This window comes from Myotis davidii, unplaced genomic scaffold (assembly GCF_000327345.1).
Source record: "Myotis davidii unplaced genomic scaffold, ASM32734v1 scaffold502, whole genome shotgun sequence".
Classification (NCBI taxonomy): Eukaryota; Metazoa; Chordata; class Mammalia; order Chiroptera; family Vespertilionidae; genus Myotis; species Myotis davidii.
The window spans coordinates 261,407-281,230 of NW_006293000.1; the positions used below are offsets into that span (position 1 = coordinate 261,407).

The window sequence follows — 19,824 nt, forward strand, 5'->3', positions numbered from 1 at the left end:
CTGATGTGTATGCACATTGGCTGAAACTATCAGGCCCCCTCTGTGTGTAAGGGTGTTGGGGTGAGGGTGTGGGGGGGAGAGGGGTGTGTGTGGCCAGCAGAAGGCCACAGTCGGGAGGAGCCCTGGACTCTGGGCTAAGTCATGCCATGTTCAGCCTCGGAGGGAGCCGTTTCTGCTCCGCAGGAGCCACTGCCCCTTTGGAAGCTTTTTTTTTTTCTCCTGAGAGAATGCCCTAGCAACTTGGGGCGTGGGCACAAGCCAGAACCCCACTTGTGAACCACTGTGCGATCCTCCACAGAGATGGAGCTGACTTGCCACAGAAAACATCCAAATTTGCAAATTGCGGAGGGTCAGCCATGTTCCTTCCCAGGCAGGGCCGCTGAAATTCCCCAGGCCTGAAATACAATCACCTTCAAACCAAATCTAATAGAATGCATGGATATTCTCTCTTCAAACATGTTTACTTAAAAATGTAACGCATTGCTTTCTTTTCACAGATTCTTTTTAAAGTTTTTCCTCAAGTGCAATCAGAATTGTTTGAAAACAGCAGGAAACCCGAGGGACATGAGAAGGTTCCAGGTAAGAGGCCTGCAGATTTTCCCTGGGAAATAAGTCATCCTGTCTCCTCTCCTTCACTTCCTTTCCTCTCCTTTCTTTCTTCTTAGAACACATGATTCACAGGTTGCCAACAATGAAAAAGATCACTGTAAGCGAGATCCCTCATCCATAGGTAGCAGTGAGGGTTTCTTCATATTACAGTGCTCAGGCCTTCTGCCTCCAGTGCCCGCGCCCCAGGGGATGGGCACCAACCCGTGCTGGAGATTTGATTTTAAGCCCTCAGGCTGCCCTTCGCACACACAGCTGCCCACAGCACGAACCATGTTCTTGATATCCAGCCGCCCTGGGATTTCTCAAAGCGGCGTCTCTGTGCTTTCTGCAAGCAACAGCCTCTTTCTTCCCCTTTCCACCGGTTAACTATTCAGTGGTCTCACTCGGAGTCTTTTGGAAAGCAGCAGCCCAAAGAGCCGTGGTCACTTTAAGATCGCGGCATGACAACAAGACCCACGGGACAGTGACCCAGCTGCCTGGCAGTTAAATCTGCCACCGGTTTCATCACCCTTGCCACTGATGTACCGAGGATGCAAGCTAATAAAAACACAGAGCCAGGCAAAGTGTGTCAGGTCGGAGATGAGAGGGAGAGCAGCCCCTCTCTGCCCCCCTTCCTTAATCTTTGAAGGACCCTTATTTAATCCACCAAATGGCTTTCCTGCCACTCACGCCCAATCGAAATACACAGGGCTCCCTTCCCCACAGGAACATTAAAAACATGTTAAGTGATAGTATTCGAGCTTGAGACTTTACAGAATAATCCTGGCAGCGACGAGCGAGATGGGGATGATTAGCTTCATGTTTCAGGTGAAGAAAATGAGGTTCTGAGAGTTTAAGGAACTTGCCTCTAACCACAGGGAGGAGGTGGTGGAGCCAGGAGTTCACCCGACCATAGCTTTGCGAGGTGTACAGCGCGCAAGTGTGTGGCTTTGCGATGCTTTTCTGAAGTTCTTAGTACTTTTGAACAAGGGGCTGCACCTATTTATTTTACACTAATTATGGTGTAGGAACCGAGTCATGAAAGAGTTCATGGAAGAGAGGGGGATGCACACACAGGCCAGAGAGAACTACTTCGAAAAAAAATTCTTTTTTCTACCACATCATGGTTATCGATCTTACTGGGACCTGGACATTTTTTGTTAGTTATTTAACACTATTACCAGCCTCTCAAAAAATTAAGCCCCTCCCTCCCCTCTATGCAGTATGATATGAAGACAAATAGAAATACATTTGTCTGGGGGATCAAGTAGGAACAATTGTGCACGGGGAAGTCAGTGGTACACACTATTATGGAAATGTATATAATGGAAACATATCATTTCAGTCCAAAATGATGTGTGAAATTCAAAAGAATTCTCAAGTGCCTTGATGGCCAAAGCTTAGCTTTCACTTTCTGGAAGAAACAGAGGCAGGGACAGTGGCTGGCAATGTGGATTCTTACACCTGTATAAAGTTAAAGAGCTCTTAATAGAATGCCTTGCCATTTTATTTGTCCCAAGTCGTAGAATTGTACTCACTAAGTGTGCTAATTATTTCCCCTACTTCTTTACTTATTTACTAAGTGAGATTTTCAATGTGCTTGTGTTTTTAACAGGGTCACAATAAATATTGCTGGTCTCAAAATGAGGAATTTTTATCCTATGTGAAAACATTTGACTTTTGCAAAGACAATGGGAGAGATCTTTTTTAAAAAGTTTGTAGATTCTATGATTGTCTAATTTCTGGAGTAGAATTAAAGGCAATAGGCAGGTGTGGGGGTTTTTTTGGGTAGTTTTTATTGAGATAAAATTCACATATCAGTCACCATTTTAACTATTTTAAAGTGTGCGATTCAGGGGCTCTTAGTACATTCACAATGTTGTGCAACTATCACCACTATGTATTTGAGACCATTCCCATCATTCCAAAAAGAAACCTCATACCTCCCAATTCCCTTCTCCCCACCCACTGGCAACCTCTAATCTACTTTCTGTTTCTATGGATTAGTCTATTGTGGACTGTTCATATAAATGGAGTGGTACAATATGTGGATTTCTGTGTCTGGTTTCTTTCGAGGTTCATCCTTGTTCAGACTTCATTCTTTTTTATAGCTGAGTAATATTCTATTATAAGAATAAACCACATGTTGTTTAACATGGCATCGGTTGATGGGCACTTGGGTTGTTTCTACATTTTGGCTTTTATAAATAATGTTACTATAACCATTTGTGTGCCAGTTCCTTTTGTGAACAAATGTTTTCAGTTCTCTTGAGTAAATATGTAATTGTAGAATTTCTGGGTCATATGGTGACTCTATCTTTAACTTTTTGAAGAACTGCCAAACTGGTTTCCACATGGCTCTACCATTTTACATCTCCATCAGGAATGTTTGAAGGTTCCACTTTCTCCATATCTTTACCAACACTTGTTATTTTCTGTTTGTTTGCTTTTAATTCTAGTCATCCTCTGAGTGTGAAGTGGTATCTCATTATAGTTTTGATTTTCTTTTTCTAATGACTAATGATTTTGACCATTCTTTTCATGTCCTTATTGATCATTTGTGAATCTTCTTTGCAGAAATGTTCATTCAAATGCTTTGCCCATTTGTAAATTGGGTTATTCGTCTTTTTATTCTTAAGTTGTTAGGGTTCTTTGTATATTAGGGTTACTAGGTCCTTATCGGATAAGTAAGTGATTTGTAAATATTTTTTTTCTCATTTCATCATTGTCCTTTCACTTTCTGCAAAGTGTCCTTTCATGCAGAAAAGAATTGGCAAATTTTATGCTGTAGTCAGATTCTATTAAACATATAACCTTCAATGAAAGCTCTTTTACGTGGGGAAGGCTATTAAGGAGACAGACTTGACTATGTGCTGTAATGGTCAAGTGAGAAATTTGGATCAAGTTCAAAATATGAAACAAAACCAGAGGTGGTATGTAATCATGGTGGTGAGTAGAATGATCTAAAGGGATGGTGATTTAAGAATTCCTGGAATAGATATCTCATTCAGAAAGAAAAGGTAATAATTTTAAACCATGTAGACGATTATTTCAATCCTCCACTTTCGTTATATGAGCAAACATACTCTTAATGTGAACTATACGTTTATGGAGATTTGATCTGAACAGAATAGAACTTATTTTCCAGCCTGAACCAAACTCCTCTTTAATTCAGTTCAAGTCCTAAGCATCATGGGCAGATATGAAATATTTATTGATGCACAGTGGACTTTAACCCTTTGGTGACTCAGACCCCTATGAGAAATTGGTAAAAGCTATAGTTTCTATCCTCACAAAAAGCTACATTTTAACAAAGTTTTGCTTAAAATGCCAGGGGTTCCCAGACTTCTTGAAATATCTCTTAGGGTTCCACAGAGCCCTGACTTAAAGAGATGAAACTCATCTAACATCCAATGGTCATCCTCCATGCAATTTAACCATTAACGTGGGGGCCTGACGCTGAAGACTTTTCCTGAAGATCTTCCCACTCTCTTGACTTTAAATGCCATTGGGTCCCGAATGACTCTGGATGCATTCCTCAGATGTCACCCTTTTCTGGAGCTGCAGATATACAGCTCTGCCTCCCTCCTGGGCATCTTCACTTGGATGACGGATGAGTACATGTTCACAGCTTACTCCCTGATCTGTGCCTTCCTCATTTTAAAGTGTCACTTCTTCCTCCTAAGTATCTGTTAAACCCATCTCTCCCGAAAAAACTGCAAAAGGCCTTTCTACTCCTTCCTTGTCTAATCAACCCTCAGCACGGCTGCTAAAATTGTCTTTTCAAACGTGTCACTTTGCTTGCTGTATGTTATAAATTCCTACTGTCCATAGACAAAAGCTTGGATTTACAAAGGCATGGCAAATAAGCATCTTTATACCAGGCATGCACCTTGCCTGATGTTTCCATGTGCCCACTACCCAACAGGCACACCTCATTGATTTCCACTACATGGAATATTATTTGGAACCTTTCCACATGCTCTCGCCTCTGCCTGAGAGCCCTTCACCCCTATTCAGGTTTCGATTTCTACGCATGCTTCAAAACTACACATTTGTGAGGCCTTTTCTGACTCTTCCTGTCAGTAGATGTTGATTCCTTCTCCTGAGCCAACATACCATTCTCCACAAGCTACTCCAACACAATTGATCACATTGCCTTGCAGTCATTGTTTGTCTAATAGACTGTGTGCTGCTTGAGGGCAATTAGTATGTTTTATTTATTTTTGTATTTCTCCCCAGTGCCTAGCACGATGCCAGCCATTTTGTAGGGCTCAATAAATTGTTATTGAATGAATTTTTAAGAGAGAAATTTTAAAAAATGGAAGAAAGGAAAGCAGGAAGGGAAAAAAGAAAAGATTTCCAGGGCCCCCAAAGTACCTTAATCCATGAACCACGCATGCAGAAAATCACCTCTGCCCTCCCTGAAATGGAACAATTCAGTAAAGCACCCAGATTAACAGCTCAGTGAAGGAAAGGACAAGAAATGTATGTCTAGTTTAAGCTGACAGGCCTGTTAAGACATAATGAACCCCATTCTTTATTTCTCTGCATCGTGGGTGGAGAGCAGGCAGTTGGAAAATCCAAAAGAAAATCAAGCCAAGAATAGGAGGAATCAGGCATGTTGTCATTTCCCACATTCACATTCTAAGACACAGTAGAAGTTGACAACAATCAGGGCTATTGTTGCCAAGTCACTCTCATAGATAGGCTGGCTGGGTTGGCTCCAAGTCCCAGTGAAAACATAGATGCAGTTATTCATGTATTCATTCACCCAACCACTATTATTACAGAAATTCTGTGTGCCAGGCACTATCCTAGGTGCTGGCGATACATGAGCAAGACAGATAAAATTCTTCTCCCTGGAGAGACTTACATCTAGTGGGTAGATAAGGAAAATAAGATAAGCGATTTACATAACTTAGCTGTGCTTCTCTGGAGTCTTCAAGTGACCAACCTGGAAGCACAGCTGCCTATCATGGTGCCATTTGCCTGTGTTGCCTTTTGGAATTCAGTGGTGTGGCAATGTAAGGGTGATGTGGGAACTAAATAACAGCAGCACTATTATAATAGCCTGTGTGGATGCTCTTTTGGATAGTTTTCAAGGTTTTCCACAGCACTCATGTCAGTAGGTCATTTCCTTGAGATTGGGAAGCTTAGAAGCCAGGGTGCCAATTTCCCCACTCCTGCCTCAAAAAGATTCTATTTTAAACAGACATGACCACTGTCCAGGGCTGGTGTGTTTTCCATCATATGAGCAGCACCAACTTGTACATTAGTCATTCTGGAGTGGGTAGCAGATACCTTGACACATCTCCAACCCTGGAATCATTTTTAAAAAATATATGTTTTTATTGAGTTTTTGAGAGAGAGAGAAAGGGAGAGGCATAGAGTGATAGAAACATTGATGAGAGAGAAACATCATCGATCAGCTGCCTCCTGCACGCCCCATACTGGGAATCAAGCCCGCAACCAGGCATGTGCCCTGACCAGGAATGAACCAGTGACCTCTTTGTTCATGGGTCAATGTTCAACCACTGAGTCACACAGGCGTGGCACCCTAGAATCATTGTAAAGGAACTCCTTCACTCAAACTTACAGCTTTCTTATAATTCGGATAAGGGTTCTTACCGCCATTTGTTGAACTTTGCTGAGAGACTCTTGGGTATCTCAAATTTACCTCCTAAATTGCTCCCTTTTTTAGATTGGGCCCATAAAAATAATCATTTTAATACAGTTAAACTAGGGAGCACACTGAGATAAATATACAGGTCTTAGCATCCTTTGCCTCAAGAGGTATGAAGGGGCCCATGCATTCCTAGTGAATGCAGTCATTTCAGGGGCCAGATCGGGAGCGCCATCGGTGCCGAGTCAATTCCTGTTTGTTTGGATAGGTTTGCACACAACTCCACGATGGGCCTCCTGGAAGGGCATCTTGAGGGGGACTGGAAAGGTGTGAGGACCCCTAGAGGTGTGACTTGTTACACCCAGCAGGTTTGTCAGAACTCCAAGGAAGAGAGAAGAAGCGCACAGTGGTGGGGAGAAGGGAATGGAAGACACGAAGATCTCCTCCATCAAAGACTGACATCTTTGGGGCAGTCAGATAGTGTGAGAGGCCTTGAGCCTGTTAGTGCAATCTGCTGGATGCAACAACTACACAGAACAATGGGGAAATTAATTAGATGACAGGGGCACCTCCTATACACAGCCAGCCGCTGGCCATTAGTCTGTTTGACTAAACGATGCAAGAGCAAAGGGCAGGGCTACTCATGTCTTGGAATAGGGCCAAGATCCATCCAACAAACCCTTATGATTTTTTTAAACCCCCAGCTCTTATATAAAACTTTTTAATGGCACCACCATCTATTTTCCTTAAATAAAAAATGTTGAATATTTCTCTCACACCCGTTGAAGAGGGAAACAAGAGTTTAAATTAAGTCCAAATGGTAAAAATTTAATATAGCTCCAGCTGCCTGCAGGTTTCTTCAGTTCAAATCTCTCAGTTCAAGAGCTACCCCAGCTGCTCTGTGATCTCATCCACCATTTGAAGCTGCTGTGCTACTGAGCAGGGTTCAAAGCACATAATGAAAAGCACTTGTCCCTGGCCTCTCCGATCAACAGGTGAGTCCATTATCTGTTGGTAAAACAAACCAGATAGTCCCATTTAAGAATTAATAATTACCTATTTTGAGTCAGAAAAAAAAAACCCTCTGAGGGTGTGCGGATCTTTTATTTAGTCTAATGCTTCAAGCTTTTCTGTTTGATGGTAAACTGTCTGCCACCCTCCCTCTGGCTTTTGGTGTCACAAATAGGGACAAGAATCAGGGTGATAAGAATTTTGACCAACTCATATAGGAAATGTGTTTACAGTTATTGGTGGGAGAAAAGGAAAACAAGTGGATGCAGGTAGTTGCCTATGTAGTTTTGTAGAGAGGATATGTGAGATTTCAATGGGGTTAGGAAACTCCAATTGGGGCACTAAAACCTGAGCACATCCAAGAACAATCAGATGCAGCCCTGGCTGGTTGGCTCAGTGGATAGAGCATCAGCCAGTGGACTAAAGGGTCCTGGGTTCGATTCCAGTCAAGGGTCCTGGGTTTGATACCTTGGTTGCAGGCTTGATCCTGGTCCTGGTCTGAGTGCATGCAGGAGGCAACCAATGATGTGTCTCTCTCACATTGATGTTTCTCTCTCTGTCTCTCCCTCTCCCTTCCATTCTCTCTTTATAAAAAAATCAATGGAAGAATGTCCTTGGGTGAGGATTAACACACACACAAAAAAGAACAAGCAGATACAGAACTTCCTGGAAAGCAAAGCTTTTTTAGTTTTGCAACAAGAGGCATAGATTCTTAAGCAGCTTATGGGACACACTAGTACATGGTCCTGATTTTTGATGGATGACAGGTGATTCATGGGACCCCTAGGGGCAGAGTTTGGGTGGAAGAGAATGGTCCAGCCAAATCAAGATGGCATCAAATATGTTATAACTCCCCTGGGGCTCTCAAAATGTTTGCTAGTACAATACTGCCCTTGACCAGAGCTATCCTACTTGGCATACATTTTAGATGGGAAAAACAATGAGGTCAATGGAGCAGCATGAGGCCAGCTGGAAGTAGCAAGTGCCTATGACCTTTGAGATGATGGGAGATTTAGTTGTAAACAGGTTAATGATCTTTGAGCTCCCTGATGACAGGAAAGTCTGGTTTTAAAAAAATTGCCATTTGATTTCTATACATATTCAACTAATTTTTTAAAGACAGTTTCTAAAAGATATCCCAATCTTAAGCCAAATTTGCCAAAATATGCCAGTGGAAATGCTGTTGGCATACTACTCTACTTATGCTAATTAGAATTAGTTTTTAAGTTCCCAAATAACCATTTCAGTAACCTCAAGTTGTATAGCAAAAGTTTTTCAACTCTTCAAGGCCTAGCTCAAATTTCATTTCCTTGCTGGAAATGTTTGTTAGTGCTTTCAGCTCAGGTTAATTTTTCTCACCTTTGGACCCCTAGAGTATATAATGGCCACACAACTGAGTCCTCAATGTATTACTGTAGAGTAATTTGTATTACTGTAGAGTAATATTTTCTGATTAAGTGTAGTGTTTGTTATGCTTCATCAACTACATGGCAGCTCCTTGAGGTCATGACAGTGTTTTCTGGAAGCCTCCCTGGCATGTAGCACAGGGCTTGGGAGTGTCAAACAAAACCCCTGACTGATTAAAACACAGCACTGCCTGGTTACTTGGGAAAGGATCTTCTCAGGAGTTATGTCATTCATGCCACAGTCCCCCTCCCTCGGTGTGAGCAACCCCAGAATGCCCTACATCTGTCTCAGCAGCAATCAACCTTGTGTTCTCTCCTTTGGTACTTGATAGTTAACTGAACAGACAATTTAGCCTTAGGAGTTATGAAACAACAGTGATGTGCTAAGAATTCTGGGAATTCCTTTAAAAAAAAGATGACAAAATCCATACTTGTGGTGTCGGTGTTTAGAGGCAATTCTGGAGACTTTGGCATCCAGTAACAAAGGAGAATCTGGCCTGTAAATCCGGTTTGAAACTATGATGTGTGCCAAGAATAAGGTGGTAAGGAGAAACACAATTTGCAGTAGCCAAGTTGTTTGTTGTTAGCCTGGACTGAATTAGTGTAGGCTTACGCAGATTGCTTCATCAGAGTCCCCTTGTCGATGTGAGAATTAGCCAGTGCATAAAGACACCAACGGAGTATTTCTTCCCACGATATGAACTCCAAAGTTGGTTGCCCCCCACAACCAGAAGTCTGTCTTGATTTTCTCTGTCCTTTTAATGGTCTCTATGTCTCTTTCCTCCTTCCACAGGTGGAAAATAAAATCCTACATAATAGTTATGCTTTGGGAAAGCTGAAATAACATATATAGCAACTGAACAGTTATAAGGGAAATGCACATCATGAATTTAATTCCATTTCCAGATGTAAAATGTCATAAAGAATTTTTTTCCATACTTGGCTAAGTAACAGGAATTTTCAAGACCATTTTATTTAGCTCGGTGAGCATGTGTTTGCAAGTAGGCATCAGTCTCCACGGTGAGTGTGTTATAAATGCTATGCATTGTAGCTGTGCCGAGATTCAACAACCAAAGGCCACATTCTGCTAGGAGGTGCATGACCCTCATTGAAATGGAGGGGAAATGTGTCTAATTGTAGAATTTGGTGTGATTTTCAAAGCAAACACTCTGGTCCACACAGGGAGGTTTCTAACCAAGGTAATTATTCTCCAGCAACTATAGACGCTGGGATTCTCGTCTGTTTCGAAAAAAACAACAACAAAAACGGACCATTTAGTCATTCCACCCCACCTTCATTGTGATTTATCTATTTCTGTTACCCTCCTGTGAGACGTAGGCTCTTTGTAGGAACAACTGAGTATGAGCTGAGAAAAGCTGGCTGGGAGGAGGATCAAAGCTGGTCATCCCTCTGACTTTTGTCCTTTAACCGAATTAGAGAGCTTTGAGGAAGATCGATATTAAAAAACCAAAAGTGTGATGTTCCAAAAAGCCAAAGATCACACTTTGGGTTAATTTTATATAAAATATTAACCCAAAGGTGGGAATAAGTCATTTTGGTAAAAGTACCTGTGCCACATGCTGATATTAAAGAAACAGTTCCTCTATTGGAAAATTAGTTGTATGGGCAGATTAGCCAATGTGCCCACCTAAAGGATAACTCCCACTGAGGCCCTTTACAGGCAGGAAAGAGCTCTTTACAACTCAGCTTCTGCCTTGTATAAATTATTAGAGTGAGGGATATGGGAGTACTTCGGGGTAATGAGAAGAAAAAATATAATTTAAGAAAGCCAATCAGTTTTCTTGAGTACTTGTAGCAAATTGCTAACACAGTCAATCATAGATTTTGTTCTTCAGACTTCCTGCTGTTTTTCAAAGGGAGATACAAACTTTTTATGTTCCTGTTTCTGTATAACCAGCTAAAACTGCCATTTAATTTCATGATTCAAAATAGAACCTGCACTGTCACTCTCAAGCTAGTCTGTGTATCGCACTGGCCTCACCAAAAGTTAGAGAACTCATTAAGCAAAATAAGGAATTGCAAAAAGTGAAAAACTGCTTTCACTTAAAAAAAAAAAAAAGGCAAGCAATTCCAATTGATCCCTACTTCTCTTTCTTGGAGCCTTGGCTTAAAGTTACCACATCAGAAATAATATTTGCATGAATATAATTGATTGTTGCTTTTGTGTTGAATTGCAACGTCTCAGTTGAAGAGAGCTATAAAATACAGTGGCATCATTTTCAGCTCTTGGAGCTTTGAGCTGAAATACAGACACACCAACTACAAGAAACAAATGAAAGCTGTCACCAGTGTCAGTAGCAAAAACCGGGGGTCCATCCACACAAATTATGGACATCTGTATTCCTAATTGGCATCATTTCAGGCTGTGCCAGCAGAATGGTGGTGCCAAGAGAGTCTGACAGCTTTAGAAAATACTAGGTATCAGGTTTAGGTGATAGGAGACACTGATGAGGCATAGAAGTTCTTTTGTTTGGAATACTCTCCATATGTTTGTTATAAGACTGGTGATTATTAGTTTCAGGTACCTCCACATGGCACCCCTTGTCAATACTAAATTTGCTGGCTACTTCTTAAAACAGATCAGCTTATGATCCTAGGAGAACAAGTGGTATTGATGGTTATATGATCAGGAGATCGTTGGCAAAGATGCCTACAAATAGTTAACAAGGTAATGGTAAGAAATGTTGACCTTGATTTGTTTAGCTAAGATGTAAAGATTTTTGAAGGTCAAAGGTGTCCTTGTGTAGTGTTTTGGAGTCTAACTGTGTCTGACCCTCTAACATTAAGCTGCTGTGGCCTGCAGTTTTCAAGAGTGAAGCAAACCAGGGGAAAAGAGAGAAGGGGGAGAGAACAGGAAATGGAGTGAGGTGTTTCAGGAAGTTGTCAGGGGTTGACTGATTGATTCCAGATGGAAAAGGTCAGCCTTCGTGACCCAGGAAATACTCACTACGGAAAGAAGTTGGCTTGTGGAAGGGGAAGGCCTGGGAGTGAGCCGAGGCTGGAATGCACTTTCCACTTCCTTTAGTCTTCAAACATTCAGAAACTTTAACTTCTCCAAAGAGAATAATATCAGTGTTGTCATCATTCATCAGAAAACAGTGAAGGAAGTTAAATTTGGAGCTTTGAATGTACCAAATGTATCTTCACCTCCATAATGTCCTTCATTCTTCCAGAAGTAGAGTGCATGAATGTAAAAGTCCACGTTTGTGTGTACTCCATGTACGAGAACAACAACCAAACTTGTTTGGTTTCACGTGGTGGAGTTTGTGAATTAAATCCTTTCCACTTTGCAAATTTGGTTTAATTGGCAAGCTCTTCTAGATACTTGAGAGTCTAAGATATTTGGAATATTAAAAACGGGAACTTGTCTCGTATCTATATATATACATGCACATACATTTGGACATAATTTAAAATCTTGTAATAAATTTTGCAGACACTGAAATAATTCAGGTTAATTCCCTTGCTGTCATGAGAGGCCAGCGCTAGCCAGCAAGAGATTAAAATTTATTTCCATTGTTAATAGAAAATAATGAAGTGCATCTGAACCATCAGGGTATGTCATTTGGGAAATGTTCACTTTGGAACTGACTCTCACTCCACCCGAATGGACAATGATGAAATCAGCTGGCTTGAGAAAACCCCATATTTTGTGGCAGGGATGCACGAGGAGCACTAACGCACAGTATGACAAGAAGCTTGTGGAATGAATTAAAGTGGTCTCAAAGAGAATGCTCTTTACATCCATGTAGGCCCCAGGCAGGCGGGTTCCCCTCACTGTGCTGAGTACAGCTCATTGGCAATTAAAGCCTGAAGCACCCTCTCATTTTTTTTCCCCAAGAGATGACAGCTAGGTCTTTGAAAATTCATTCACACACACAATTTACCAAAGCGGCCTGATTCCTCTTTTTTCTCCACTTCTATTATTTTCAGGGGTAAATGCTTTCAACTTCATGTTCCTCTTAACCCCATGGCCAGGAGACAGCCTCCCTCTTCCTTTGACTATGATGCCATCCTGTTCTCTGCGAGATGGCCCTGACAAGGGCTTGTGACTCACACATTTACCCAGAGTGATGGATGTCTCCCTCTTATGGTGGCCGCTACATGATAGGAACTTTCTGGAAGGACTTCCTCCAGACTTTTAACAGGTTAACATGAACACAATTGAAAACAGACCCAGAGCTAGACAGGCTGTATCCCTCAATTGTGAGCAATTATATTGATAATAATTTTCTGAAAGGCAACTGGAGAAATATTATGCTGTGTTTTGTACTAGTCAGATCATTGGTTAAAATCCTAGAATCTGGCATGACAATACTGTAGACTTAGCAGGAGTTCAATGAATACCTTTGGGTTGAATGATTGAAGCCCACTCATGTCCAAGTATGATTTCCTGTGTGCTACAGTCATGCCTATGGCACCAGGCTATGTGAGATATTCTGTGGACTCATGGTTTTAGGGGTTTTCCCAAACCTCCATTATATTAAAGTATACATTAAAAGATTTAAAGGATACCATCTAAAACTTTGCAAGTAAAAAAAAATCAGAAGAGTGTTGCCTCAGGAAGTAGGATTGAATAAGATAACTTTGTAAGGTAATGGAAGTATTCTAAATCGTGATATGGTGAGTCTTACCTGAATGTATCCATTTGTCAAAATTGTGCAGCTAAGATTTGTGCATTTCAATGCCTGTAAATTTCACCTAAAAGTGGAAATTCATTATACTATTCTGTTCATTTTGTTTACTTGAAATTATTCATAGTAAAAAATTTTAAGTGACATTTAATGAATCTTATTTCATATGAGGAGCTAAGGTAGGGTCAAGGTTTTATTCCCCTTCACTTAATAAGTTAGGAAGGGGTGGCAGAAAAAATTAAAGAAGAATATCAAAAAATTTAACCCTTTTAAGTATACTTTAATATTAAGTATACTTTAATATAATGGAGTATTTGACAGGGAGAGTCATTTTCAAGTAGAGCTCGTCATTATGTACCTATTCATTGCCCTTCCTTGAAAAGTCTATATGTATGCATGTATGCCCTGGCCGGGTGGCTCAGTTGGGAGCATTGTCCTGTATACCAAAAGGGTTGCAGGTTCAATTCCCACTCAAGGCACATACCTGGGTTGAGGTTTGATCCCTGGTCAGGTTGTGTATGGGAGGCAACTAATCAATGTTACTCTCATCTCTCCCTCTCCCTCTCCCTCTCGCTCTCCCTCTCCCTCTCCCTCTCCCTCTCTCTCTAAAAAGCAATAAACCTGTATCCTCAGGTGAGGGTTAAAAAAGTGTATACACATGCATGAATATGTATATAATAAGTTGTTTTCTTAAAAATATTTCCATGCATAACTGACAAGTAGACTCATATCTAGGATAGTTCATCTTCCTGGATCAAGCATGTTGGTGGAAGGTACGTTCGAGTCTGCTCTATTCTGCTACACTTTCCCTGCTACTCTGGCCTTGGCTAATCTCTGCCTCTTTGAACTTTTTGCACACTCCTGATCTGCAGCTCACACATAGAATTCAATGGAATCTTATTCCTTGTGCTACTTGCTTTATGTTAGCCATGTATCTCCAGCTTGAATATAAGGTCTTTGAGGGCGGGGTCATGACTGGTAACTTTTGGGTCTCTAGCCCCTGTGTTCCCCTTTCTAGAACCTCCCCCAGAGCATACCAGTGGTTCTCAACCTTCCTAATGCCATGACCTTTTAATACAGTTCCTCATGTTGTGGTGACCCCCAGCCATAAAATTATTTTCATTGCTACTTCATAACTATAATTTTGCTACTGTTATGAATCGTAATGTAAATATCTGATATGCAGGATGTATTTTCATTGTTCGCGACCCACAGGTTGGGAACCGCTGGTAAACTATGGGAGAGGCTCAGTGAGTAATGTTGTCTGTCCTATTAACTAATCAAACAAGGCAGACGTGAGGCTATTAGGAGGGGAATTCATTGAGGCCCCACACTGAAAGCTTTACATGTATTTACCCTTATTTTGTCTCATTCAGCCCTTGAGAGAGAGGCATTGTTTATGTTTTACAGAAAAGAAAAATGGACATTTATAAAGGTTGGTGATTTGTCCAAGGTTACAAGTTAGGAAGCGACAGGCGTGGGATTTGAGTTCAGTTTCATCTGACTGCAAATCCATGCTCTTTCACTCTTCCATACCCAACTCTTCCCTTTCCTCTGGTTAGATACTGAATGCTCTACATTCTCAACACTGAATTCCAGCAATCTGACCTTCTTGCCTAAAGCCTGAGCATCTCTGCCACTGCTCTCTAGTGGGCAGGGACACCACAAACAAGTCATCAGTAGCATCTCCATGCCAGCCTTACGCTAGCACATGTCAGAGGTGCAAGGACCCATTCCTGTTCTGGGAGAAAGGACCTCCCAGCTGGTGCTCAGTTCTTAGCCTCCTGATCACACACAGTCAGTCCCTTGTTGCAACGGTCAGCTGGGAATGAGTGTCCAGGTCCTTTGCTAGAGAACTACATTTCTAGAAGTAGCAGGCACAAGCCCAATTTCCCCATTTCATCATCTGAGCATAGTCTGAACACAAATATGTAATAGCACATGGATGAAGGGCAGTCTCTTTTTCCATGAAGCTCTTCCCATAATTATAAGAGGAGGTGAAATGTCAAGAGCATGGCCCTGTCCCCAAATTTTGTTCCATTTCTTGTCAGCTATATGGAAATCTGGCAAACAGAATTCTGGTACATTTACTACCTTATATGAAACTAAGTCCACCCTCCTTTTTTTTTTTTACTTTAAATATGCAGGTTGTGTTATCAACAACAGTGAATGTGGATGGACATGTGTTGGCTGTTTCCGACAACATGTTTGTTCATAACAACTCAAAGCATGGGCGGAGAGCGAGAAGACTGGACCCTTCGGAAGGTAGGGCTGTCTGCGGGCAGGGCGAGAATGGCAGACAAATTTAAGTTCTCCACAATTTCCTTGTTTGAATTTCAAATTTATGCTTCTGAGTAGGAGTGGAGAAAGTACACAAGACCATGTGGGTTTTAAAGTGAAGCTGTAAACACTGACTCCCGCATACTGCATTATAACCCTACACATCTCCCCACGATGTTTAAAGACTCCATGCCTGAATCTGTTCCATTCAGTTGTGTTTTTCTTTTTGCTAGGCAGGTATTTCAGGCAAATGTAGGCCTATGACATCTTAGTTAAACAGGAACATTATAGTGCCAGACATGTATGAATAAGTGTCAGATGTGCCCTTAAACAGATTGTGGGCAAAACAAAACAATGTGCAGAATGAAACTGACACTAATTGATTTTTGTTTGCTTGGACTAGAAGAAATCATGGTCTGCTCTGGGTAGTTTTCCAAGTGCATTAAAGTAATTAGAAATACAGGTAACTGTTAAACTTCAACTTGTCTGAAAAATTTAAGTATATTGAGGAAGATAACTGACAAACCTAAGTAAAGCCCATCTGAGTTCTTCTCTTTCCTTGCCCACTCCCCACTCCTTGGAGTAGGAGGTTATGGACTATATGAATGGTGAAATTAGGGACTATTTTAGTGTGATGCTTGGCTGTATACTGCTCACCAGCCCCCCACCCCAACTCAGCCTTTAAAATGTGTCTTGTATCATTTAAAATAGGAATTAATGAACTGAAAGAAAATGATTGAATCAGTAAAGAATTTGGAGTGGTGTTAATTCTCCCACAGTGGGCACTGAAGGGGAGACGAAAACCCCAGGGTTCAGAACTAGGAACCCATCCAGTTTCTTTTGACTGATTGGATGTGATTGACTGGCTGTTCAAAGGGGGCTCATGTTTTTGGAATCCTGCCAAAGTTCTCTCCCACCTTTGACCCTGTCAGCTTTGGAAATGGAGTGATGGATTGACTTTAGTTATGGCCTGAAAACCATATTGGGTTCCTGTTGGGATGTAAAGTCCAGAGGCCTCAAACATATGGAAGAAGGGGGGGGAATCCTTCCTACAAAGTTAGGAAAGTGATTAGAAATTGTCTCTTGATAGAGCAGAAAAAGCCTTCACCTATGACAGATTTTACTTTCTCCTTCTCTCTCTGGCACATTAGCAGGCCTTGTAAATCTTGACATCTTAGTGCAGAGGAGGTGGAGAGAGAAAAGGGATTTACACGTTTCCAGTGTGGTCAACTTATAAAAATATGGGGGGGAAGAACAAGTTCTAAAAACACCCTTTGCACAATTAGCTAAGTGTTCCATGTTTTCATACCTAGTGGTCAAATCATTAGGCTTTAATGACCTGGTGAAAACCAACAACCAATTAAGGAATGATGGCAAGTCAGCAGAGCTCAACTTGAACTTCTTGGAATGATCAACAGCCTTTAAGAGCAGTCAGTTCCCCAAACTCCAAACTTCAGCCACCAAAGGGCAGACCTGACTTTTCTTTTCTATCTTTTTAGCTACCCCCTGCATCAAAGCCATTAGCCCAAGTGAAGGCTGGACCACAGGAGGAGCCATGGTCATCATCATTGGGGACAACTTCTTTGATGGCCTCCAAGTGGTGTTTGGGACTATGCTTGTATGGAGCGAGGTAGGCAGGGGCAACTTGCTTTCCTGATTTTCTTTGGCCCAAAGATTGTTTTGCTCTGAGTTTGAAACTAGTGATTCCTGTAGTATCAGCAGCATGAATGCACACTATTAAGTACCAAAGATTAGCCACATGTAAACCACAATTTATTGTAGGCGTGGATAACTTAAAAATAGAAATATTCATTGCAGTATTAATTAAAATTTTGAAAAAAATAAGAATAGTCATATTGGGCAAATAAATGATGGGATATTATTTTAAAAATGTGGGGTTGTTGTTTTTTTTTTGCCCTAGCCAGTTTGGCTCAGTGGATAGATAGTTGGCCTATGGACTGAAGGGTACTGGATGTGATTCTGGTCAAGGGCACGTGCCTGGGTTGTGGGCTCAATCCACAGTAGGAGGCATGCGAGAGGCAGCCTCTCATCATTGATGTTTCTATCTCTCTCTCTCTCCCTCTCCCTCTCTAAAATCAATAAAAATGTATTTTAAAAAATTGTGTTTTGAAAAAATTCTAATGACCAGGAGAAGGGTGCATGTTTATGCTGTGATGCTAACTGGAATAAAAAATCAGGACAACATTGTCTGAGGATGTAAAGGTCGAATTACGTAACATCCATCCATAGAAAAGTACTGGAAACACACCAAAGATTAACAACAGTTGTCTCAGGTTATGCAATGTTAATATTTTTCCTTATATTTTTCTGTAATTTCTAAAGTTTCTAAAGTTCTACTTTCATAATGGGAAAACCAACGAGACATGTTACAGAAAGATAACTACTGATGTTAAGTTGGATGTGGAAGTTGCCAAATCAATATGTGAGATCATAGCAGTATAGGAATTAGGAGGAGAGTATGATTACAGGGATGGGGGTGGGGTGGGCACAAGAGGTGGGAGGGACTTGAGCTGGGCTAGTAGGAAGGAGAGGATCTAGACAGGGTAGGTTGAGAGAAAATTCCAGGGTGTGAAAGAAAAATGTGAGAGACAGGGACAGGGTATTCAGAGTGTTTCGGGTGCCATGACTATGCCAGTTTGCCCTGGTCAGAGTAGTCATGGGAGATTCTCATGTTCTCAGTATCCTTGGTGATAACTTCTATAATAGGTGTTTCATTTCCATGCCTGTTCATTCCTCAGCTAATCACTCCTCATGCCATCAGAGTTCAGACTCCTCCTCGACACATCCCTGGAGTGGTTGAAGTGACTTTATCTTATAAATCCAAGCAGTTCTGCAAAGGAGCTCCAGGAAGGTTCATTTACACAGGTGAGTGAGAAAATGATTCCAAAGGGGACTGGCCCCTGGTTCACCTTTGGTCTAATTCCAAGTCTCTGTACTTTTTCATTATTCTAAATTTACTAGGTCTTTCTGCTTGTGTGGGAAAACTGGACTGGGTAAAAGGCATTGAATGGGAAAGTATAGACTTGATTCTAAATTTGTATTCTACTTAAGCAGTTTCTGCACAGTCTGGGAGATGGTCATAGCAGCTCATCTCAGGGGTACCTCCTTATACATTTAACTCTGCTGAAACCTTGCTAGGATAGACCTTTATTCAAGCAACCAGACAAAAACATATACAAAGTTGCTGGATATAACTAATTTTCTTTTTTAAATGTTGTTTTATTGCTTAAAATATTACAAAGAGTAGTACATATTGTCTCCTTTTTTCCCCCCTTGACCTTCCCCTGGCCTGACCTACCCTCCAGTGTCTTGTGTCCATTGGTTATGCTTATATGCATGCATACAAGTCCTTTGGTTGATCTCTTACCCGCCCCCCCAACCCTCCCTGGCCTCCCTGCTATAGTCTGACAGTCTGTTCGATGCTGCTAACTATTATTCTCTCGAAAAGGATTCAAGGGAGTTGCCCATTGATGTGATTCAAATTGTTTTAAATTTTATGAAAGTATAAGTTACCTATTATATATCTCAATATTTGTTGAATAATCTACCTTGTATCTACAACCTTTTCTAGGTGTAAGGTACAGGGACATATAATACATGGTCCTTACTATACTGGGAGTTTAGAACTTTTGGAGGAGGCAATGGTACATTACCCAGAACAGCTAGAGAATTAGAATATTCAAAATGCATGGTATTTTCAATGAATGGAATATGAGTTCCAGGAAAAGAAGGTTTAGTGTGGACTAGAGTTAGTGGTATGATATATTAAGGGAGAAATGGACATTTGTAAGGATGGGAGGGTTTAGATAGGCAAAGAGAAGGAAAAATGTTTTAGCTATAGGAAACTCATGTGCAAAGGCCCAGAGGGAGAGGTGAGCAGGTGGCAATATATTTGGGTAGACCTTAGACCAGAACTTAGTTTAGATGACCTACGCACAGGAAGAAGGAAAACCACAAAACAGCTTAAAAACCCTGTATAGTACCAAGAGAATAATCAAATTCATAGAGACAGAAAGCCGAATGATGGTTTTTAGAGGATGAGGGTAGGGAGAATGGGAGTTGTTGTTTAATGGGTACAGAATTTCAGTTTTGCAAGATGAAAAGAGTTCTAAAGATTGGCTGCACAACAAAATGTGAATGTATTTAACACTATTAAATTATATACTTAGAAATGGTTTAAGATAATAAATTTTGTTATATTTTCCCATATAACAAATTCTACCATAATTTGGGGAAA

At 41.1% G+C, this 19,824-nt stretch overlaps 1 protein-coding gene across 1 annotated transcript in view; it reads left to right on the forward strand.

Annotated features, from left to right (window-relative positions):
* The window catches only part of EBF2 (early B-cell factor 2), a 204,151-nt gene that overhangs the window by 131,293 nt on the left and 53,034 nt on the right, over positions 1 to 19,824 (forward strand). Inside the window, exons 7-10 of the mRNA XM_006766438.2 lie at positions 498 to 579; positions 15,434 to 15,551; positions 17,066 to 17,196; positions 18,326 to 18,452. Of these exons, the coding sequence (XP_006766501.2) occupies positions 498 to 579; positions 15,434 to 15,551; positions 17,066 to 17,196; positions 18,326 to 18,452 (458 nt within the window). The remainder of the gene's footprint in view (positions 1 to 497; positions 580 to 15,433; positions 15,552 to 17,065; positions 17,197 to 18,325; positions 18,453 to 19,824) is intronic.